We start from the raw sequence: 24,860 nt of genomic DNA on the forward strand, positions 1-24,860 counted from the left end.
ATGGAAGGTGTTCCTCAGCTCAAACGTCAAGTCAATTTGGACACCAGAACATTTCCGTTCCAGAAATGGATTTGAAATCGTCTCCAGACACAAAGCTTTCGCCGTGACCCCTCGCAGGAGTGCAACGCTTTACCACCGCCGCACTAAAATCTCAGCCAGGGCTCGATCTCACTTTGAGAGCTTAGGCGAGAGCTATTTTTTCCCCCTCAGCGTTGAACTTTCACATTTTATTTTCCTGCGAATGCGGCGCAACCTACCTTCAAACGCCCCCAAAATCCCAGCAAATCCAAAGAAATGATGTCACCGATAAAGAAGGAAAGGACCAGTCGAGGTAGAGCAGTCACAGGGAAGCTTGTAAATATGGTTCTTTATTGCACACATGACATTTGTTTTCCTTTTCTTTGTTTTTTTTTTGGTGTGAGCAACAAAAACTGGCATTACATGGTTTACACCCTATTCAAAATTCTCAGTCTAACCCACTATAAAAACAAGGGAACACAAATCAAAGGCTACTTCACATAAAAAAATCACAACTCCACAAAAAAAGAAAAATCTCACAGATTTTAGTGCACCACTATATGGATGAGGAACTTACAATATATACCATAGTAGTATAATTTTAGGAAAAATGTATTATACTTTATGCATACTTATCACAGTCAAAAAACAAAGAAAAACAGAAAAATCCAGTGGGGCTAAAAAAAAAAATTCTGCATTTTGGTAGCATTTGCCCTTTAACCACCTGAGTGCTACATCGCTGAGACCAATACTGATTGGTTAACCTGCCGTTTAACTCATTGGAGGAATGTTTGTTAAACAGAACAGAGGAAAAATAAAAGGTTGACAGGTGAAAAGGTAGTTAGTAGATAAATGCACTGAATGCCCTGCGACGGATTTGGAAAAGGCGCTGAGATCTCTGCCAGAGTTGGCAGTAGTATGCAAACAGGCGTTCACTGCATACTGTGGAGCAATACTCATTAAAAAAAAGCCAAGTTCTTAGTTGATTCAATTCAAAACAGGATCCATTAAACCAAAGTTTAATGGTGAGAAACATCCGAGACCAAATTCCCCGATGTCTGCTCGATCTTTCCCAGTTCATAGTTTAGAGATGTTCATTGTGCTGAATAAAAAGAAGCATTTTAGTGTTTTGTGCTCAACAAAAAAAAACACCTTTTTTTTTTTTTGGCGAGATAAAAGGAAGACAGAAAATTGGCACTTGAATGCTAAAGTACAAAAATATATAATTCCCCAATCGCAGGAAAAAAGGCACTTTTTTTTTTAGATATTGATATATTTTAGGCAGTGTTTGTAACACATTGTGCTTCTGGAGAATAACTCGTCACTCAACACTTTTTTAAAAAAACCTGCTCCATGGTTGAGGCGAGTGACTGAAAACCTCTCGATAAACGATAAATATCGCATAAATATATCATCTGTTAATGGACGGATTGTTAACTCAAATTGCACAAAAGGAGCCAGTCCAAAACATTAATGGCCAATCTCAAATGAATATATTAAAAACAATTGAGGCTGCTGTCAGTAATCCAATGCGTCTCTACTTGCTGGTGTGTTACAGGTGAAAACACCCGTTTACGGATCAAAGACAGAAAACATTCCAGAGAGGAGATAAAATGTTAAGTTTGATGTTAGACACCTTTAATGCTTCCTTGTTCTTCGCGTGCCGGGACATGAATAGAACTGTAACAGTTAAGGCCATGTTGTTTTTTTGTTGTGCAGATATTCAAAAGGAGAAAGAAGGGAGGAAAAAAAGAAGAAAAAAAAATCTGGAGGCATCACTCAGCGGGTTAAAGTAATAATCGGGATTAATGAAGTTAATCTTTTGCTTGTGTGTCAGTGTCAATACCTTGAATTAGTGGAAGGAGGAGGGAAAAACAAGAAGCTGAATAGAGAGAAGAGAGCTGACTGAACCCAGGGGCGAGTGCACCGACACAGTAGTAGAGGGAACACAACACGCTGGCAGTGTTTCAGGCGGAGAACATTTATACTAGCTAACTGAGAGCCATATCAGCGTTTTACACTGGAAGGAATAGCAAGGTTTGTTTTGATCCCAAAGTACTTCGTATTGGCGCGGTGTACTGGTGTGTGTCTAAGCATTATGGATGCTCCCAAATGTGCCAGTATTAGCCATTATATCAATAAGCTGAATGGGGAGAAGTGTTTCACCAAACAGACAACAGCTGGTGATAACTATAATGCTGCTATCCAGGCATAACAAGCCATGGAGATACAGAAAAAAACAAAACAGACTGGGGACAGCTTTAGGCTATCACACGGCCGTCATCTATGTGTCTGTTGTAAATAACTCTCTTCATCTATAGTGTGTGCTCATCGGATGCTCTCGACATCATTCACAGTAAAATAAAGCCTTCTGAGATGATTTGCATGCAGTACTTGTGCACTAATAGTTAGAGAAAGAGGACGTTTGAGTTTTCGGGAGCAGATAAAATACCATTTAAGTCGAGAGCTTCGTTCAAGCTGACCTGGAAGTTAACCAGTGACCTAAAAATAATGCCCCCCTCCCAGACACGGCCACACTTCCTGCCGCCTCACAAGGTCAATGACACAGAAGGACAGGACAACTAAGAGGAGAGTTGTCTCAAACGGAGACGGCGAGACAGCAGCGGTGTTGGAACTGAGCGGGGAGGGCAAGTATGAAGAGTGTCAGCAGATTTCTCAGAGGTGAGAGTGCGTGAGCAGGAGTGAGGGACGTTTATCAACTCGTGCAGTTTCCAGTTAGATTGTGTGTGTGTGTGCATGTGTGTGTTGAGTGATTGTGAGTATGTGCACAGCTGACTGGTGTGTGTGTGTGTGTTTATGTACAGTGCGTGTCAATCAGTCAGTGTTCGCGGTGGCCAGACACCAGTTTTAATTGTGTTAGTCCGTGAACCAGACCAAGGTAATACATTCATGAGACTGGTTAAAAACACAAGACAAAATATCAGCAAGTTAGTAAAATTCTTACTAAGAATGTTTTATTAAAATAAATGCCAAGAGGTTAATAAGAAAAATAACAGCATACACCATGAAAACTAAATGCAAGCATGTAAAAATACTTATGACAAGAAAACTAATAAAGTAGCTAATGAGTTAAACAAGCTGGGAATTGGCAAGAAAACAAAAACCAAATATAACAGGGAAAAAGGCAACACTCCCCACAAGAGACAGTTTTCAAGACGTAAAGGGGGGGAGGGGAGGGGAGGGGAGGGGGGGGAAGAGAAACGCCGTTTCAGGAGGGGGTGGGGTGGATTTCATTTAAAAAAAAGAGAAAAAAGCACTCAGAAACATGATTAATATACATATAAAATGAGATTAGAAAAATACATTATAAACCTGTAACAATGGCTGTTAATTACATTATCATACATGTAGTAGGCAGGCCAGAGAGAATACGGTAGGTATAGAGTTCACCTTTCACCTGATGGACTTATCCAGCCTTTCACAATGACAAAGCAAGTTGTAACATTGCAGAGGGAATTTTTCTTAATACTGTCAAATGCTGAATAGCCATCACTTGCTCCACTTTAATATTGCATTTCAATTTAAAATAATAACACTGAGAAAGAAAAGAATTCATTGACCTTTCGGTGTAACAGCATGATGAAAGAGCTATGAATAGAAAAACAAACTGCCAAGGTAATATTGGGATCTAAACTCCTCGATTTTTTATATCACGCGTCGACTTCAACCTTCCAGCAATAAACTGTCAGTTGTTTCAATAACTGAAAACCATTTGGCTGTGAAATAGAGTTGCTTGTTTCATTATCCAGCGTTTCATTCGTCCATTATGAATCTCGTGATTGTATTGATAGTTTGTTGTCAAATTGACATCGAGAGACACGGACTGGATGCTGTAGAATTTCAGCTGTTGAAACAAATGGGGCTTAATGCCAACGGGGACGACTCCCCTCCCCCCCTCTCTTCTTTCTCTATCCATTCCCTTGAACGTTCGCTATTTTTCTCAGCTCATGATCATAACATGTCCAGGCAGACTACTGCATTGCTATTGGCAGTTCAATTTGTTCTAGGAAGTTAGTCACAGTCACCAAAAATCAAGACAATATTTCATATGATCATTAAAATCTAAATTAAAAGGAGGACAAAACCTGCACATACGGCAGGGTAAAGGGCCATCAAGTTAAGGAAAAGAAGAAAAAGAAAAAAATATCTCAGGAAGACAAAACCATGGCACATATTTTAGCTGGTCAAAACGACTGCTATTCTTTTTGCATAGAATAACTTCGGTAACACCACGATATGGTGGGCGCTACCCTGCTCGACTATTCAGAGCATGTAACACTAGCCATTCCTCTCTCCGCCATCTTGGTGGGTGCTGGATATTATTGAACACAACTGCAATACTCAGAAAACAGAAACCACTGTTGATAAGGCACTTTGATTTGATCCTTAAACTCTCTCTCGAGGCGTCTGTCTCGCTCCGATCCTCGCTAAACGTTTCAAGGGTTATGACTGTTTTGGTCTTCGTCGTAACAGCACTTTTTCCCCCTCACCCACTCAGTTTTTCTGTTTCCCCTATACTGTTTTCAACCTTTTTTTTATTTTATTTTTCAGATTTTTCTAACTGCAAGTAAAGTATCAAAAGCTAAAATTGCCAAAAATAGATTTTTAATTTTTTTTCTCTTCTCCAGCACCCTGTAAAATTCTCTTTTTTTTGTTCTCTTCTGTATTTGTATATGCAATGAGAGATATCTACATTTTTATATATTTATATATATATTTATATATATATATAAGACGTATGTATAAAGCAATTTGAACAGGCAGGCATGGCTTTCACATCCTATTTTTTTTTTCTTGAGAGAGTTGAACATAAGATTGTGGGCTCAGGAGCTAGACTACGATCACAGGGTGGGGTGACACATTGTGGATGCGCTTTTGGAGGGTTCGTCATGTGTTAAAAAGAAATGTTTCATCACTAACATCATCAAAATTGGAAAAAAAAAAAAAAAAATCTAATTATGAGATTATGCCCAACTGATGAAACCAAAATTTGGCCAATGTTGAGATGCAAAAATAATAAGTAAAAGAAATAAAACCTATTTTGGCAAAGCGGCTGATGAAACAAATCAATATAGAAGCCTCGTGACAAAAGCATTTATGTACAGAACTTCAAAGTGCCCTTCCCCTAACTACGTTCTGTAATTAAGTAGCGTGTTGATTTAGTGTTAATTGCCTGCGTTCACCCCCAGAAAAAAAAAAAAAAAAAAGCATTCATGGGTCAAAACTAGTCTATCTAACTGTTCCAGCTGAAGGCAGGCACCACAAATTCACACCCTTCCAAACTCTAAAATCACAAAGAGAGCCGTCTGTCAGACAGCATAATTGCAGATATATAATTAATTGGAAAACCCTTTGGCTAAATATGCACACTTAATACTTTTTTTTTTTTTGTCTTTTCAATCACAGCTCGGCTAACTCATTGAGATCATGTTCTAAATACAACAGGCACTGTATAATGGATGTAGTGTGGATGGGGGCGTAGCAATGGTCAGTAGCTAATAAGCACTGCTCCAATGTCCCCGAAGCCTCAGAACACCCTACTTTCATTGTAGTATTCACTAAAAAACACGCACACACACACACGCACGCACACACACACACACACACACTCACAGACCCATCAGCCCAAATAGTGACCTTCCCATCTTGCCCTTCATCATGTCTTAGTTTCTGCAGCCTGCTTTGAACATCAGATTGCGTTTTGTTTTCTAGAGATAACCACCTGCCTAATTTTGGCTAGTCAATCAAGCAAAGCTAATTAGTCAAATATGAGAAAAACAGACAAACCAAAATGAAGTGGAAAAAAATTACTCAAAAGTAAAGCCAAAAAGGAGAAAACAAAAACAACAACACATAAATCATAAAAAGCTTTTTTTGCAATCATTTCAGCCATGCTTTTTAAAACAAAAAACAGACAGAAAGCTGTTTGAAGGGGCACACCCAGAATGTGTCAGCTCATAATTACATTTTTAGAGCTCAACAACTGCACTACATGTGAAAAATGACAGAAATTAAACAAGTTAATATGAGTGTATGTTCTCTTTCCTTCTATTTCTTTTTCTCTCCCAGTAGGTGGTTGTCGGAAATGGGTGGGACAGGTGGGGATTTTTTTTTTTTTTTTATTATTATTTTTTTAGGGAGGGGGGATCATGTCATTACTCTGAACGAAATGGTTTGCGTCATATAGTTGAGTCGTATGTGAAGTCACCAAATTAGAGCGATTACAGGAGGGCCTGTGGGCAAGTTGGGGTGGGGGGGCTTTATTGCTATATAATTCAGTGCAGATTTATGAGTAATACCACAAAACATCCACCCAATACATGATTCATGAAGAAAAAGAAAGAGAAAGAATGGGAATTCAACTCAATGAACAGAGGGAAAAAATGATTAAACAACTTTGTTGGAGTTTGTTGTGTTTCTGTGAAGTTTCTGCGTTGGTTTCTATTTTTTTTTTTGTCAGAACGTGTTAGGGTAACTGTACGGGCAGGCGCCTCTCTCTCTCTCTCACTTGCGTCCGAGAGGCTAGCAAAAGGCAATTACCAGTTAACTGATCAGCAGGCAGGCTTGGGGCGGCTCGTCATTGGGTGAAGAGTTCAGAGGTCAGAAGGTCATGTGTTAGTTGCCGGTGGCGGCTAGGTGGTTAGAAACAAAAACAAAACAAACAGAAAAAAAAGATAGAAAGGATATTAGTGTCAGCAAGAAGAGACTGGAATGACATCATTTTAACAATAAAATGAATGCAATCTCTTATGTCGACCCCCCCCCCCACCCCTCCCTGCTCCTAATTCCCTTGCCAATGTGAGATGAACCCAGCTAATCTCATTATAAATCATGACGCTGTCACATCATGATCCCGACTACTAAGCCCCCACCCTGATTCAGGTAGCTCGGCGGTTTTTAATTTAAGCGCACATTGGCCCCAAAAATCAAAACAGAAGCAAAGAGAGGTTGAACAGACAAGACAAAATAAGAACAACAAAAATCTAGTGTTTTAGTGTCTTTCCAGTTGGAGTGCAAGTAACAAACAGTGTGATTAGTGGTAAGGAGACTCGCTAGGATGTGAGGGATAACTGTGACTAGTGTTAAATGTGCAATGAATAGATGAATCGATGTTTTCCGATTCTTTCTCTTTATTTAGTAGTATATTTTTTTATATAATATAAATATACACAAGAACCATAAATACATTTGATATAAAATGCTCAAATATAAAATGACAGTACCTCATGTACAACTGAAATATTTAAAATGTGTTTTCGCTTTTTTTTTTTCTCCTTTTCCTCAATCTATTTGCAATACACTGGAGAGAATGCAAGCTACCTCAGCTTATGTCTGTGCATGTCTATCCTCAATAGAAAAATAAAATGCAAAATAAATTTAAATTTCAAGGTGAAATGGTGCTTGGCTACTTGTCTTCTGCCCACCAGGTCTCTCAGATACAGTGTAGAAATGCTTCTCCTGTTTCTTGGCTCCTTATGAGCCGAGGAGATAAATCATGTATAGGAACAAGCCTGCCCCATTTTAGGCTCTAATCTCACATCAGAGGAATGTCATTATAGTACTGCAAAGTACTACCTGTCCTGGCTTCACAGCTGCATAAACCAAAAGCTGTTCGGATCACTTTCGCCTGAGCTTTGACATATACACCATCTACATAATACTGTACATGTTAAGTACTAAATGTAAACAAAATGTGCATACCACAATCTACCATTTAGCTGGTGTGTGGATGTATGGGGGTAGGAAAGGTGCTGGGGGGGAAGGAAAACAAAAATAAAAATACAATACAGACGATATATAAATCCCAACTAAGGCATTGAGGCAAAAATAGGCATAATAATCATTGAAAGTCATCAATCAATAGCAGAGTGAAGCTGAGAGACTAAACTGACCTCTGTCAGCGGTCACAATCCTTTGGTAAGGATGGACCCGCGTGTCATGCCGTCTCACTTTAGTAGCCATTGCACCTAGATCGTAACAGGTCCACAAGGTTAGAAACCATTCACTTTGAGCAGGGGAAAAAAACAGTCATCTTTTACAGTATTAACATTCACATTTTTTTTTAACCATTATCATTATAATGCTTGGATAATATTACAATACACAGAATATCAACATAATACAGATTATAGTACATATACACACACACCACACAGAGCTTCTTTTTTTTTTTTTTTTTAACACGTAGAAAAATGCAGTAGAAAAAAATAATATGCTTTTTTGGAGTTTAACTTGGTATTTAAAAATGCATAACTTAAGTAATAAAATTCCACAGTGCTCAGAGTTATAGAGGACCCTTTGAAAAGGGGGGCAGGCAAAGGGTAAAGGCTTCTGGGCTGTCTGAAAAAATAATGTAATTCTTCCTTTGGGATCCAGAGGGAGATTGAGGGAAATTTGTCTCTTTATTTTGAAAGGTGGGGAAATCCAATACAGCTCTGATGGTAATTGAATAGTGCCAGACACCACCTGCCTCTCCCTCTCGCTTTCCCTCTTTCACCATTTCTCTCCAGGTCAATCTGTTCACTGGCGCGGAGGCTGTCATTTTCCTCTTATATTTGTCACAACTCATTTCTTCCTACTGCAGTGCTTGACATTGCCTCGTGTACGCGACACAAACAAGCTACTCGCGTGTCGCTGTCTGTTCAAGTACAAAATGTGATGCGCGCAAGAATTACAAAAAATAAATCAAGCCCTCCCAAAGGAAGCCGGGTTGTTGGAAATAAGTCATAAAACTCAACGGGGATTTTCTCCTGGCATTATGGAGTTAAGAGCGGGTTTTTGGCCGATGGCTACACAACCACCTACACTACTCTGAAGAAGCAGATGGCCTGCTATTTCTTCATTCGCAGAGAAGCCTATGGTGGCTAGATACAGTAGTGTGAGTGTGTGTAAGTATGAGAGCGTGTGTGTTCTACACAGGGCCCTGTGTTGCTGAAGGCACCGATCGATAGTGTGAGTAAATAAAATGCACTAAGCTGGTGTAACCCTGCAAGTTAAAGAGAGAAAAGCCAGTCAGCTGCCCCTGTCTGGTCTACACATGACTCCCAGAGGCACGTGGAATACACAGGTCAGCTAAAAATCACGCTAGTGGCTGCTGCTGCTGCTGCCAGGCGATGCTGCAGACATCATTGGAGTACTGTGTTAAATTAAATCTGGAAAGGAATTAACAAAAGGACTCCTCTGTCATAACATGGGAAACAGCTTAGCTTTTTTTTTTTTTAAACTACAACCACAATAAAACATATGGTGTTCATATCAGACTTTCATCAATAGATGTTCAGTTATCTCTTTGGTAGCAGATGTGTTGCGCTTAAAGCACCATTGAGAATGAATATAATATATACTCCCTCCTATTGAACTGGACCCCTGACACAGAAACTAAGGGGAGCGTCAGGTATTAGCACACAGCTCAAGTTCAAGAGGGGTGAAGCTAAGACAATGGAGAGAAGGGAAGGAGAAGAAAAAGGGGGGAAGACTGGAGGAATTTAATGAACATCCCCAGTGGGAGTGAGAGAGGGACTATCTACAGGCATCAAGGCCTGCCTGCAGAGAACAGCGCAGAGAAATGATTTCAAAAGCTGCAGAAATCCAAAGGGATCTGCCGCCAGACTGAATATGCCTCCAGGCCAGTGCATGAAAGGGTTAGAGAGCAGGCTGCGTGTATGCGAGTAGGTTTCTGTTGGCGTGCCTCAACTCACACCGAGGCAAATGCTCCAATATGAACCTTGCAGAAAAGAGACTATCTCAACCTGAGAGCATAAGTGTTTGGTGAAAGCGTCAATAAAACAGTGAAGTAACCTTAGTCTAAATTAGAAACTTTCCAGGAGCCTAGCCCTCACAAGGTAATTTTTGTCACCCTTTGCCTTTTTAATACAGTGTCCATATGAGCCACATAGCTGGTCATCCACATTACCAAGAGCTTCACCAGCACATCCACTCTTTGCGTTTGTCAGTTTTTGATCCTCAGGTGGACACGACATATTTACCTTTCAACAAGTCCTGACTGTGGCTCATGGCGTCCAGCACCCCAGCTCCGGGGTAAAACAAGCTGGCCTCCTGTCCGTGCTGGCCAAAGCTGGCCGCTGTACCTGCGTGACCCATGCTTGCCCAGGCTCTCTTACCTAGAACCCCAGTGTGCTCGATGGGGTACTCCAGCAGGGAGGTGGGTGCCAGGGCGTAAGGGTAGTCGTAACCGGTGGTGTAGATAAGCCCACCATCCGGTGTGGGAGGCACCAGGGTGGGGGTGCCATTGGGCAGCATGGCAGCCATCTGAGGTTGCCGGATGAGGTTCATGATGGGGCCCCCACCTGGTGTTTGGGGCCGGAGTGCCTGGGGAGGCATCACCTGACCTGTGGGGGCTGCTATGAGACGCTGGCCCTGAGCGGCCGCTGCCGCCGCTGCAAGAGAGAATGCAAGGGTGGCTGCCATAAACAAGAGAGCAAAGAACAGTGGTAGAAAGAAAGAAGGAAAGAAAGAGGACAAGATATAAAAGTGTAGTGTGGTTGATCATAATCACAGATGAACAGTGAAAGGTGAGAATACAAAAGGAGGAAAAAGAAAAGGGAACAGGAAGTGGCAGGTAGAGAGGGGAGAGGAGGGGGGGGCAAAAGGGAAAATTAGTCCATGCAATGATCATGGTGGTGAACCACAAAAGCCACAATCTGTTGCAAAGGAAAAAAGTCTATGTAGCCAAACAAAAATAAAAATAAGAAAAATGCCCCTTACACCAAAAAACAAGAAGCACAATGCTGCTGTCATCCCAATGCATTCAAAGCATACAAATCACCATGGCAGCAATACATTCATTTACAGGAAATGGCACAGGTGAGATAAACAACGCACATGCCAACAGAAATAGAGCTGTTGACTACGGGGGAGACACTCAAGCAGGTTTTACACAAGACTGACAGGGACCTTTTTTTTGTTGGATCACCGATCACAGTGCGAACCTACGACATTTAAGTTGATAGCGACTTAAAAAGTGTTGATCCCCTACATAGTCAGCAGTCCATTTAAGTTGGATAAAATGAACACAACAATAATTTTTCAAGTGGTTCTGCATCAGCGCGTGCAAGCTTTCCCAAAGGCAGGACAGTTCAATCAAATGCTATGGTAACTATTGAAGTGAACTAGTGAAAATGTTGGCCCACGTTATCATGGCTAACATTTCAGGAGATACATGGCAAATACAGTGAATTAAAACAGTACGATAAACACTTCTAGTTTAATTCATACATTTGAGTCCAAGCATATGAAAGAACCCAGTTTCCAATGTTGTGATGTACCAATATGCTCTATAGCAAAAATGTTTGGGCTTTATATGGTTTATTAGATCCAAATCAGAGATGTGACTATGCTTTTAGAAAAGGCATTTGATGATTAAAATCCATGTATCATTTGTTCTTCTCATATTCAATTGGGAATCCAAAATTGGGAAATGAAAAAACGATTTGTTGTGATATCAGTCATATTAATCCAACACAAAATATCCATCCAAGTGCTTTTTTTTTTACTTTTGTATTTTATGCTCCGGTGAAAAGTAAGATATTAAAAAACTGATATTTAATGTTTTGGATATGATCTTATGCTCTCATTTTTTTTTTTTGACCAGGAAGGAACAGACTTTCTGCTGTGTGCATTTTAATCTCATGAATGTGAGCCTGAACATCAATGTAAGTCTCTGAGACTGTGGGTGATGTGAAACCTCCGGTATACGGCAGTATTGCATATTCATATCGGTTCCATTTCTGATTTATAACTTCCCCTTTCTGTTTATCCCCCTTACTGTAACATGCTATATTTACATCTAGGCTACATATTACTTTTCAGTCTATCATATACGTCTAGTCAATTTAATCTTCCCCCCAATTTTGGAGTCCCTCCAAATCTAAAAACAACAAATGATACAGGGATTGATTAAAGAGCAAATACTGTGAGCGAGTGACTAACATGCAGAGTTGAGCAGGCGGAATACAGCAATGTGCTGAAAGTTTAGAGTCCGCCATAAGCAAGTGATACAGAGTGATGGCATCTGGATTGCAAGGGTTGGGGGAGGGTTTGAATGAAGAGGACAGAAATACAGAGTGGAACAGAATGGAAGTTTGTCCTACTCATGGTCGGGTAGGTAAACATGGACTGTTTGGAGAGCTCGAGACAGAGAGAGGTCTTCTAGTGGTCACAGATAATATGTACGTACACATAAATGTAGGACTATAAATTAATAAAATTGAGGTAAACAGTATTAGTTGATGAAAAATACAGACAACATAATATAGAATTAAGAATGGTAAATGCATTTAAATGTTTGGTTGTCTTAAAAAAGGTGCAAAAATAGATGGATTGTGTAAATTATGGCGATACTGTACATGTGTGTGTGCATGGACGTTCACTTACGTGTCTTAATGTTGTTGTCTCTGTAAGTCCCATTGAGAATGGCCAGCTCCATCAGCTGCATCTTCTTCAAATTGTCTTCTCCCTCCGCCTGTGGAAGACAGAAACATTAATGTCCATTCACAATAACACACCACACACACTAATCCCAATCAATTCCACAAGCTAAGGCCCCTTTATAGGCCAATTTAAACAATACACATGGCGACCGTTTCAGCAAACTACATGCCCGGGTGTTGTTAGAAAAGCTACAGTGGGGCAGCTAAATCATTTAGACAATACATGTCATCTGTTCGCCACAAGCACCGGTTGGATTGGATGTAGGGCGGCAGAGATGGAGATAAGCTTAAGTGCTGCTGTCATGGCGGAGTGCCTTGTTACCAAAATGCTGACAGACACATTAAGTGTGGGAATGCATATTCATAATCCATATCAGAATGATAATTACTGTAATTTTCTTTGCTCCCTTGTGCGCAATCAAATGCGCAATACCCGCCCTGGCTAATGTCAGTCCTGTCAATTAATGTTTGGATAAATAAATACAAAAGCCGCAGCCACCGTCATTATCGCCAAATTAGGGGACTGAAATTATTCACGGAAAGCAATTAAGATAGCACCCCTCCTCCCACTCACACCCATTCATTCCTCTCCTTTCCTTTCTGCACCCCCCCCCCCCCCCCCCCCCACCTACACCCCAGAACTCCATTTCCCCTGAAGCTACCGAACACTCAATAACCATGACAACACAAAAGCCTCTGTGATTTTCCAGGTTGTACATCATAATTTAAGCGGGGCCTTATGTGAATTACTCTCCAAACTGAAGGGTACAAAGACAAGCATGTGAAGCCTTGCTGACCTCAGTTCCACCTTAAGTGATTTCATGCCTTTTGCTGCTTACGGAGGGGAAAATAGCGACGCTTCATGATTTCGACACACAAATAGAGCACAAAAGAGAGGCGGCTCATGCACATACACATCGGCACGTAAACGCAACATGTGCACACAGAGTGATGCTGACCAGCCTGTAAATGGTAGCAGGATATAAAAAGCAGGAAGGCAGATACTGAACCTCCTCCTTTTCTCTATTTTATCTCTGCACCGAGTGTGTCTCCTGGACCAAGTTTAACAACAGTATGCTGTTCTATTCAGATGACGATAAAGAAAGAAAGCCGCGGAAGGGGAGAAAGAAAGAGAGAGAAAAAAAAGAATGAGGGCTCAGAGTTAAGCCCTCCCATGAGACTCCTCTTCAACATGGCCACAGAGAGAGGAAGAGAAAGCGCGAGGTTAAGCAAGAGAAAAAGTGACAGAGGCTGGTCTCCCTTGACTAAATATAAAGCAGTGGCTTCAGAGAGTGTGTGTGTGTGTGTGTGTGTGTGTGTGTGTGTGTGTGTGTGTGTGTGTGTGTGTGTGTGTGTGTGTGTGTATGTGTGTGTGTGTCTGCAATGTTTAGTGTACCACAGAGCTGCCAATTAATGAAGCAAGGAAATTCTCTCTACTGCCGTCTCTCCCTCGCTACCTTCACTGTGCTCCGGCTCGCTTTTCTTTTAATGGGGAAGTCTTGAAGCATGAAAATGACAAAAAAAAAATTAAATAATAATAATTCCAAGCTACAATACTTTCCCCCTGCAAAAAGAGACAAAAGGCTAGTTATGCAAACACTAGTGATGAAACTTAAATGATTCAAAATAGTCTGGTATTCTGTGATTGATCATGTGCATCACAGAACTGAACAATTTTAATGTAACAATATAAGAAAAAATCAAATGGATAACAATCTAATTGTCAATTCATTTTTGTTTTTTACATCACAAATGAAATCAAATCTTGACATCTTGTACAATACAAAGCCTGCTGCCATCAAAACAGCTGATTTTGTCACTTTTTGTGTGTGTTTATGTGCATTTCCTAAAAAACCCCATCAGTAGTTCTTTGGAAGTGGGCCAAGCCAACTATAGACACAACTGAGAAATGAGGGAAGAAAGAGAAAATAAAAAATAAGAATTTAACTTCACCAGATGCAAATCATAGAGTGGGCTGAATGAATATCTTATGCTTTCAAAGCCTAACATGTTTGTGGCAACAATAAATCAAACATTTGCCCTCAACTTTTTATTGTCACTGTATGGAGAGCTGAATAAACACTATACACTCTGCTGAAACCATGATTTGTTAGCTAGCTTTCCCTTGCACACAAGCCGGCTGTCTACTAAAGGGAGTACAAGCTCAGTAGCCGGGTGCAGCTCAGGACAATTGCATGCTGGGATATGGCTGTTAGGGCTGCTTGAGTGTGTACTGCATGATGATGGATCTGCAGGGCTGCGAGGGTTAAATAGGCACGAGGCAAGAGGGTGCCACCATCCATCCAACTCTGCATAGGTGGCACACTGCCTGTTGAGAGGAGTGAGACACAAAATAGAGGGCAGCGAGGGGGAAGAGCACAGATGCTGCTGCAAGGATGAGGTGTGCACTGCTGTGTGTGAAATGTGTGTATCCCCAGCGGAGTGCGGATGATATAGCTCCATCTTCACAAGAACACAGTTTGTTAACTAAAGCCCCCCAAAAGCTAGACAGAGCATTTCTGTTTTACATGTGAAGCAACCTAATTCCCCGCCCATCAAAATACAAATTCTCAACTGCGACGATTCCCAGCGTTTGTTTTTTTTTTTTTCCCCTCTGTGGATCGTTGGGAAGTGTTGGCAGTGTTAGCACCCGACACAACAAATAAGCTGGCAGAATCAAAATAGCTGCTGACGGGAGCTGTGAGAATCAGGAGACAATGCTGGTGATACAGCTTGAGTGGAGTCGGACTGATGTAAATTGTGTAGCTCTGGGTGGACCGGGCCGACTTCCTACCGCAGACGCACAGCTTAGATGAATGTTTGATGAACAGCGCCATGGAGAGCAGTTAACACTTTAATGTTGCCTAGCTCAAGGTGTCGCCACAATTAACAGACGACTCAGTCAGCATGCACCAACCATGATAAAACATTCACTAGGACGCAGCTATCACTAGATCTGTGTGTGTAAGCATGCTGTATGTGTGTCTGTAATGATCTGGCTGCTGGAATTCCTGTGAGAGGAATTGCTGCTGAATTATACATAGAAAGGGACGGGGAAGGGAAGTTTTCCGTTATCATCCCTAACATGCACACGTGTGTGTGAGCGTAACAAACACACATACCCGCACGCTGCTGTCTATCAGTGAAAAAGCCACTCAATAAAGCTGCTCTATCCACAAGAATCAGATTCAATAAATGAGTCCTATTTGTGAAATCAGCAGAGCGGTAAAAGCTATCAGGGAGGAGCAAGACAGAGGGATGAGGGAAGAGGAGCAGGAGGGAGGAAAAGGAGTGCGATGAGCTAAAGTAGGTGAGCCGTGTCCCACCGCCACTAACCAACAACCCTGCGATGAGGTCACTAGATGCATGCTAAATCACTGTCATGCTGCATTCCTTTGTGCCTCTCCCCCTGATCAAAGCTCGTGTTCAAAGTTGATGACAAACAAACTGTAGCTAACACCAATTGTTACGGACAACGGAGCTCATGTTCAGTGCTACATGTGCATGTGGACGGCAATCCGCAACAGATGAGCAGCTGTCTGAGTGTGTTTATGGGGCTGCAGCCTCGCTCTCCCCAGCATCCCGACTCCAGGCTCCTCTCCTATCCATCTCACCCACAGATAAACAGAACAGGCGCCTGGATTTGGGCTGGATACATTTGCTCATGTCTATGGCTGCAACTGAGGGGGAGTTTTTGCTCATATCTGGCAAGAGTCACTGTCTATGCGGCTCAGCTCAACTAACAGCTCAGCTCGGAGAGATGAAATGATGAGCAGAGAGAGAGATAGAAAGAGAGGTGGAACAAAAGAGTATCAGGAGGAGAAAAAAGTACTACAGACGAGTGAGGATGAATCGCTGTGTTGGTGGAAAGATGGAGAGATATGCAGAAGGAAGAAAGGGATAGCGGAAGATTATGAGACAAGAAAAGACAGACAGCATAGTGAAAACCAATTTGTCTGTTCCCGAGTGGGCTGACACTGACTAAGGCCTGCTTTCCTTCCCTGGCCTCACTGCCAGTCATCACAAACAGGCATATGCACACGTGTGCACACACACAGAACCCCACACATATCTTAGGCCTCAGCAAGGCCAGGGTCAGGCTCTCTCCAAACTACTCCAATTACCTCAGCAGTAAACATAGCCTGCCCTGGTTGCCTCCTGGGATACACAGAGGCAGAATGTGTAGAACTGAGAGTGAGAGGGGAGGGAGGGAAAAAATCTGCAGAGTGGAGTGAAGAGAATGGTATTGGGAGCCTTGGGGAGGGAGGAGTAGATGACTTCATGTAGAGGGGTGGAACTGGTAGTGGCGGCAGCTGTTTTTCCCCCTCCCGTACCCCGCCCTCTCTCTCTCACCTCCTTTTTGGGTCCTTCCCAAACTCTAACATCTGGAGGAAAATGATTACTCTCGCCATGCTGCCAAGACGACTTATCAACAATTCCACACTCTCCAGAAGCGTACGGTTAGAGAAGAGGAAGGAATGAGTACTTGTAGCAAGCTTCAAAAACATCTCCCACACTAAATAAATAAGTGACAAGAAAGTTTAATCAATTCATGTCGACTAAAGCAAACTTGGAAGTTGGATTGGGGTAAGAAATGAAAACATGTGCAGCAAACCCAATTCCCATGTTTTCATCGACAGTTTACAAATAACAACTTATATATATAAATAAATAACATCCTTCTTATGAAGAACCATGCATAAATCAATACATAAAACAAACAAACCCTCATCGACTTTGTATCATTCAACAAGACAATAAATGCTACACGAATAGAACGGTTTTCATTTTCTCTTTCAATAAAAAAGGTACTTTTAAAGAATGTGCTTGAGTAAAGGCTGTATGTCCCTTCACAAACTCACAGCTGCACTTTCAAAGGCAATTTTCCTCCCTCTGCCTTGCTCTTCGGCTTTTGTGAACGTATCTGCCAAGGGAATCAGGCCTCAACTGTATTTTCCTTTCCTCCCCAAAGACTAACAACGCAATCTCCTGCAACTCTCCTCTCTGACTGTCTTATACCTTCACAACATACCAGCAAAGCCGCTTTATTTCTCTTTTCCTCCTTTGCGCCCTTCCTCGCTCCCAGACAGGTCTGTTAGCGATGTGCGCCATTAGTCATGCTAAACCTCCAACACACTAGCTCATTAGCATAGAAGTGAACCTGACTCCCGTCAGATTATTACAAACGCATCACGGCTGCTCCGCCCCATTACTGTCAATCACACAGCTTAGTGAGGTACAGTTGAAAAGTGGCACATTACGTCAAGAACTAACTATTCTGTAAATTCTTAATTTTCTACATCATAACAAAGCTCAAGACTAAAAGTGCACTGCCTGATGCAGCATTGGTGGGTGTTCCGGGTGTTACTAAATGTTGCAGGGATGTATTAATTTAACTGGCAGAGCCTAGTTTACATCCCCGCCGCTCTGACGTTATCCATAACATACAACGTAAGTATGGGTGGCGGATGCAGCCTGGGTCCTGGCACTGGCTCCGGGATCTATGGGGCTTATAACAGCCCCTTCATTGTGCTGAATAGAGTGAAGTGGGCAGCCTTGGTTCTCTGTGCAAGTCCCATCAATATCAACTGACACACACATACATAGAATCAGTGCCACGGACAGGAGGAAGGAGACGGGGAAAAGGGAAGGACAGAAAATCAGTTTTTCTTCAAGCTCACTGCCCTCTCTAGAACTCAATAAAAATCAGTTTTTTCCTCTTCCCATCAAAAGCTTTTCCAATAGTACAAGGGAAACGCTGTGCAGAAATTCTCAGTGATCTTGTTTATCACCAGAAACTGGTATTTCATGTAACATAACGGCATTAAGAGCGGATTAAACTTGATATAAATAACCTAGAAAAAGTTGATACAGATTTAACAAGCTTTAGATATATTATTAAAGTATGTTGGCCTGCACCGGCTTTGACAAACAGATGATGTCACGGCTAAGAGCAGGAGGGACCTTTCAGTCCCACCATGTTGTACAGCCCAATAAACAGCTGAAGTTTCCCCCTTTTCTCATCATCTGTTCCCTGCCTACCAATAAAATTCCCTCTCCTTTATTTTCTCCCACATTCCCAGTTTGCAACCTCAGTCTCTACCTTATTCATCCAACTCTACTTCGTTCTGCTTTCCCTCTCCTCCCCTCCCTTTATACCTCATTCCACCAGGCTTCCAGACGGTGTATTGTTCTGTCGCGGCAATCCTTTAATGCCATCCAATCGAGCAGGGAATATCTTGAAGGGATTTGGCCAGGGATGATTTGGGAGCTTTAAATACTGCTAGGGGATTTGCATCATTCAGAGATCCTGACTCCTAAATCAGGGATTGAAGTACCTCCTGCAAGACATGGATTCCAACCTAGAACCCTTTGGATGGATCTACCTGGACATATGCAGTCAGCCCATGAACACCTATTTTTTAACCATTTATATTTATTTGCCGTCTATCTGGCTCCATGGAACCTGACAAAAACAAATCGGTACTTCCTTGAATTACTTACATGCCAGGATTATTATGGGACAGATAAGGGATTCATATGAAACTGAATCTTCTCTACACTACAAAAATATGTCACCATGTTACCAAAAAGACTGTTTTTTTTGATGATTTGGATCACTGACTAAGCTTGAAGGCCAACTCAGTTCCCTCCCTACAATGTATTGCTGAAAAGAATATTGTTTTCTGTAGCTATTACGTGCCTTTGCTACCAAGGCTGTACTGTGCCCCACTGAACACAACCCAAGTTCCACAATGAGAAAACCACTCAGACAGAGAGTGAAGTGCTGCAAACATCCCCGCTAACAAACAATAACAGTGTGAATGAGGAAAGCGGACAGTGATAACCAAACCAAATGAACCCAAGGAAGATTGAAAGGACTTGAAACGCCATGATGGAGACAAAGAAAACCCATCAGTCCAAAGTTGGCTGGTGGGGCCAAGAGAATCAGTTTGAAATGACTTAAGCGACAGCTGGCAAAAGGGAGGCATCGCAGGCTGCAGGAGCTGAATTTGACGGCCGGCCTTTGGGCTCTCTAAACGCTGAGCTCTACACAATCCTATTTTCCTGCCTCAACATTGGGACACACAGTCACTGGAGAGCAGAGATGAAAGCTCAGCGTGTGCGTTTGTGTGTATTCTCTCAGCTTGGCCCCGGTATTGGCCCTGGGGAAGTTCAGAGACTACTGTGGGTGGACAATGTATAAAAGGAGAGTGTGTGTGTGAGAGACAAAGGCACAGAGTGGCAGGAAGATGATGTGCACAAGCCTCAATCAGCATCGGACCTTTGGAGATGCAGGGTCCTAAACGCAGCTTCTCTAAAGTCGACCCACAGGCACACACACACAAAAAAATGGACACACATAGGCACACATCTGCATTTCATTGCCACTTTATAAGGGGATTAAGGAGACCTTCAAAGAGAGGCAGAGAGATTGGCCAGGGGCCTGCAGGGTCCCTCTCGTTGCCACTGGAGGACCAGGGCAGATTAAAACTGCCCAGGCTTCTCAGCCCTCCTTGTTACCCGCCTCCTCTGCATGCACACTGTATTAGGACACGTGGAAACCCCCCTGGAGGGGGCACAACCAGGTGATTTATTTTGCAACGATGTCATAGAGCTGGGTGGCTAGGGATCGAAGAGCGTATGTATGTCTGGACTGAAATTAAAAAAGGACGGCACAAGTGGGCAAGGCAGTTTTGTCAGTGGTGCAGAGGGCCTGTACATAGAATGCTCCTTCACATGGGATCTTGGCTTAAAAACCTAAATGAACAAGAGAAGAGAAGAAACGGGACTAATTCCCCTTAGAGGGAAGAAATGAATGAGGTGGATTAGAAACAGGATGATGTTTCAAGGGAACTCAAGAGAGGATATGAGAGAAAGTGCTAATTATGGCATGATGAAGCAGAAGTTTGGTTCAAGACCACGGACGACAAGTTTTCAAACCTAGAGCGCTACCACCACCACCAAGTGATAGATGTGCAGATATTTTCATTGACTGGACTTGTGCTAAATCTTAATATGATTGAGATGATAGCAGCATGTGTGCCTAATGCAGATACAGCAAGATAAAAGTTTAAGCTGACAGTAGTGGCATATCATTTATATCAACGCACATGCGTCTTACTGCACTTCCCTTTTTCTTCCCCGATCGTCCACGCCAGTGAGTCAGTTAATGACAGAGGTATAAAACGGGTGAGGAGAGGTGAAGAAGATGAAAAGGTGCCATTCAGCACAAATGTTATTGCAATCTGAATCTTTTCCCCACTTCTTGTAGCCGGCTCCGTGAGCCGACTCCTGATGATGAGGGGAACAGCAGGCGGAGTGGAGTTCAAAGTCACACTGCCTCTTTCCTTGTTCTTGTGTCACCATGTGCATGCCTGCACACATTTTTCAAACACAAAACCTGCAACTAATGAGCACACTATTCTATAGGTCTGCCCCTTGGGAGATGCAGATAAACATAAGCAATTCTATCTCAATTAAACACAATTACTCCCATGATGACAAAGTCACTACAATCAACAGATTTCTTTGTTGGAACGCTTTCAATTTATCTAAAGTGTATTAAACGTTATGTGATAATAATTAGTATTTTTATAAATTGCATGCTGCTCTATCTGATCTTTATCTATGTTCATTTCAACATATATATGACTGAGTGGCTGAAGAAGTCTGCCTGCCTTTCAGTCGTAGGGCCAGAAAATTAAGGACATTAATAAGGAAGGTGGCCAGGATTGGGCAGGTTTTTCCCTGCAGGGATACTGTTTCTTTAGGGTTGGAACCACCTGTCTGCCCCCCAGGAGAGCAATAGAGCTGGAGACGGGGAGAGATGGGCAGATGGAGATGCGGAGGGGAGGGATGGCAGGGGAGGAAGCTTGGGCCAAGACAGGGCCGAGTCTCTTCTGTCGAGTTGAGCCGACAGGATGGACTTGGCACACATGGAAAGAAGCTGCCGTATGTAGTACAGCAATAAAAGGCTTAGACTGGAGGAATGTGTGCGACTTGGAAGTCATTAAAATTAAGTCCAATCTAGTAACAACCGGGGCTTTTTGTGGCACATCCACTCTCTGCAATCTATGAAAACATATTGCTATAGTTTTATAATGCATCAGTGACTCTCAGTTCCAGCCTGTTCTGTGGCTTGTAACCTGTGTGCTGTTAACAGGATGTGGTGGCCTTTAGGCCACGGCAGATACAGAAATGGGAAAGAGAGAGTGGTGAATGGCTTGTCGCCTCAATCACCTAGAGAGAGAAAGAGAGCAGCAAGCGGCAAGAGAGGGCAGATACACAACAACAAAAAACAAAACAAACAAAAAGGACACATTGAGGAGAAATAAAGTGGAGAAAGATGGGTAGAAAGAAAACTAAGGGCAACAAAAAAGGAAAACCTGCACAAGGAAATAAACACCTTTACTTGGCCAGATACTGTCAGCGAAAGAAAGGTGATTGAAAGGGAAATAAACAATATATTCTGATTCGGATGATGGTTTCCTGCATTTGTGAGCTGGTAAATACACAATATTTTCTATCATCCTCTCAGGGATACAGAGGTATGACCCAGGAAAAAGTAGCTCACACATTCTTCTGCCAATAATTGTGTTTCATGTGTGGCTCTCCCATGTTATGTGACTGGTTTTAATGTGTGTTTATTTTCACCCCAGTCTGTACTGATGATGCCAGTCAGGGTCTTGCTGTAGCAAGCTTTCAGGTGATTTAAGTTGATGCCAACATTCAGGCCAGCGGAATTAAGCATTGTGTTGTAATTTTTTGTTGGTGGAAGTTTGCTCATAATTTGTGTAACCAATAAGTCCATGAAAAAAGGCCGTTAAGCAGGGCATGTATGGACGTCAATATGCATGTCAGAGTATATAGCGTTTCACCTGACCAATCGTGGTCACTTCTCAGACACTAACCAACCAAGTGACATGCAGTAGTAATCATTATTGACATGACTGTCAGAAAAGCCACATCTGTTTTCTCTGGTGAAACGGCTTGAGTGGTCAGTTCCAATTATCTACTTATCACCTGGAGATCATTAATTAGAGGTGAGTTATGCATCCCGCAGTTTTAGTGTTTGCACTCCTGGTTATAGGGTTTCAATAGGCGTCTCTGAAGTACCCGTCTCAAATGTGTTAGCGGGGCATACGAGGACCAAAAGGTTGGATACATGAGAACAAAGAGGTTGAGGATGTGAAGATGGTAATAATGAAAGTGGAGGACATTGGGATGGCCGAGAGTCAAAGGTTTCACTGCCTCCAGGCCAGCTCCAATCTCTACTGCTCGAGAGTGAGTGGAAGCCCAGAGACTACACACAGTCTCTGTCACACACACACACACACACTACAGGCAGAGTAAAAAAAACAGCACTAAGGCAGCGAAGGGGGAGCCCAGTGATGCAGGCTTGCCGTCTCAAGTAGAGGTCACCGAGTCAAGGAAGCCAATTAAAAAGATGATTAACATTCATGTGGGAGATGCAGTGTCTACGTTCAGGTGGGGTGAGCTCACCATTCACGCGCACACACACAATGAGAGCAGTGAACAGTGCAGTCTATTCTGTTGCAACTGTGGTGTCCTGGGAGGTGGAGAGCAGGAGGTTAATATGATCCAATCCAACTTCTTCATTAGCCTGATGAAGGTAATAACAGCCTGCAGGGACAGAGATGCTGCAAGGTTGACTAAAACCACCTACCTACTAGCTACCCGCAAGGCCCCCAAAGCCTACTTGATCTGGCTAGCATAGTGACATAATGGCTAGTTTTCAGAGAACAGATATTATAGCCTTTGTCACATTGTATTCGTCACAGATTGTACTCTGCAACTGTACTGCAGGCCCTGCAGCCTGGTTACAGGCAATGTCATCGTGGTAATCAAAGATGTCCAGAGGTTTCCGAAACACACTAGCTAGTTTCAACACCATGACTTTTGCTTTTCCTTTCAGTAACTAAAAACACATAATCTCACAAACCCCTAAAGGCCACTGCATACACAATAACACAATGTGCATCAAGCAGAGTCAAAAGCATGCACCACTTGATGAGTCTGAATGAGAATGTGAGCTTCTGTTCTTTTGGATATCATGCATGGCATCGGACATGGGGGTAAATCAGAGGCAAACAGGAGTAAATAACAGGAGAATGGTAGTGATAGTTGGGTCTAACAGAGAATAAACATCATTAATTGGAGAGGCACACAAGGATATATGCAGCCAGATGGTGTTTTGTACTCATTTGTCATACACCGGTGACAGAGAGAGAGAGAGAGAGAGAGAGAGAGAGAGAGAGAGAGAGAGAGAGAGAGAGAGAGAGAGAGAGAGAGAGAGAGAATTCAAAGAAAAACAAAAATAAATGGTGTTTAGTTGGTACACTGACACCTAGAACAGACCGTTGAAATCTAGATCTGCTTCTGCATCATCTTCTCTCCGTGCATGTGCCTTGCCTGTCTGAGTGGTTCTGATGGTGCTACCATTGTAGCACTCTGCCAAGCCGGATGCATACTGGTGAGTACAGACACAACACCCCGCAGTTCACCAAACTTGGCGTCCATTAAGGTCCATCTGTCTTGCTTTTGCAAAAACACAATGTAATGTGTGTTCTTCTTCAATGATGGGCCGTAGCAGATTGAGAGAGGAGAGTAGAAAAGAAAGAGAAACAAGGAAACACAGGAGACTCAGGAGGGAGCAAGAGAAATGTATAAAAACAAAGGGGGAAGAGAAACTCACTGTTGGTGTAGAAGCACTACAATAAAACTGGTGAGCCAAATGAATGGTGTATGGTATGAATGGTGGAGCTCTCACTTTGCGATCCAATGCTGATGCTTTTATGAAAAATGAAAAAACAAAAATGTGCAATGTATGTGTTTTAACACTTAGTATGAAGTGTGTAACCTTAAAAAGGATATAGGGGCATGTGGAGAGATGGAGCACAAGAAGGAGCAGTCAGCTGGAGCAAGATTACAGGACTGGGTTCCCACCGTGTTGCAAATGGAATAGTGCTCAAAGCCGCTGGTCTGCTCCGGCTGCTAACATGTTCACTTTGTTCTCGGCAATGACAGATTAATTCAAGGAGACGTGGCTCTCCAGAGCCAAAATGCTGCTATGCCAACTAGCCCTTTCTTTGTGGGTGTGCTATCCTCCTTTCAAACCTAAACTTTGTTGCTTCTTTACGTGCTCCCTGTGTGTGTACGTACATTTCGTAATGTATGTGGGCAGCATTGTCAGGAGCTTCCTCCATCAGGAAAACTCACATAATATAAATAGCATGACATGACTTCAGCAGTGGCTATAACATGTCAAGGATTGTCCCTCTCGAACAAGTTATAGATCAAATAATAATATTTGCAAAAAGATCTGAATCCCCAGAAAAAGTAAAAATT

At 42.4% G+C, this 24,860-nt stretch overlaps 1 protein-coding gene across 5 annotated transcripts in view; it reads right to left on the minus strand.

Annotated features, from left to right (window-relative positions):
- Positions 1-347: 347 nt before the first annotated feature.
- The window catches only part of qkia (QKI, KH domain containing, RNA binding a), a 68,324-nt gene continuing 43,811 nt past the window's right edge, over positions 348-24,860 (minus strand). Inside the window, exons 5-8 of one of the 5 annotated variants that reach the window (XM_084012674.1) lie at positions 12,433-12,520; positions 10,161-10,460; positions 7,932-8,006; positions 348-6,671 (exon numbers count right to left, since the gene is read on the minus strand). In XM_084012674.1, coding sequence (XP_083868800.1) covers positions 6,655-6,671; positions 7,932-8,006; positions 10,161-10,460; positions 12,433-12,520 — 480 coding nt within the window. In that variant the 3' untranslated portion in view covers positions 348-6,654. Of the gene's footprint in view, positions 6,672-7,320; positions 8,007-10,025; positions 10,461-12,432; positions 12,521-24,860 lie in introns of those variants that run through there. The other 4 variants (XM_084012671.1, XM_084012672.1, XM_084012673.1 and 1 more) reach the window with 4 other exon arrangements.

Source organism: Eutrigla gurnardus (genome assembly GCF_963514095.1).
Source record: "Eutrigla gurnardus genome assembly, chromosome: 7".
NCBI classification, from domain to species: Eukaryota; Metazoa; Chordata; class Actinopteri; order Perciformes; family Triglidae; genus Eutrigla; species Eutrigla gurnardus.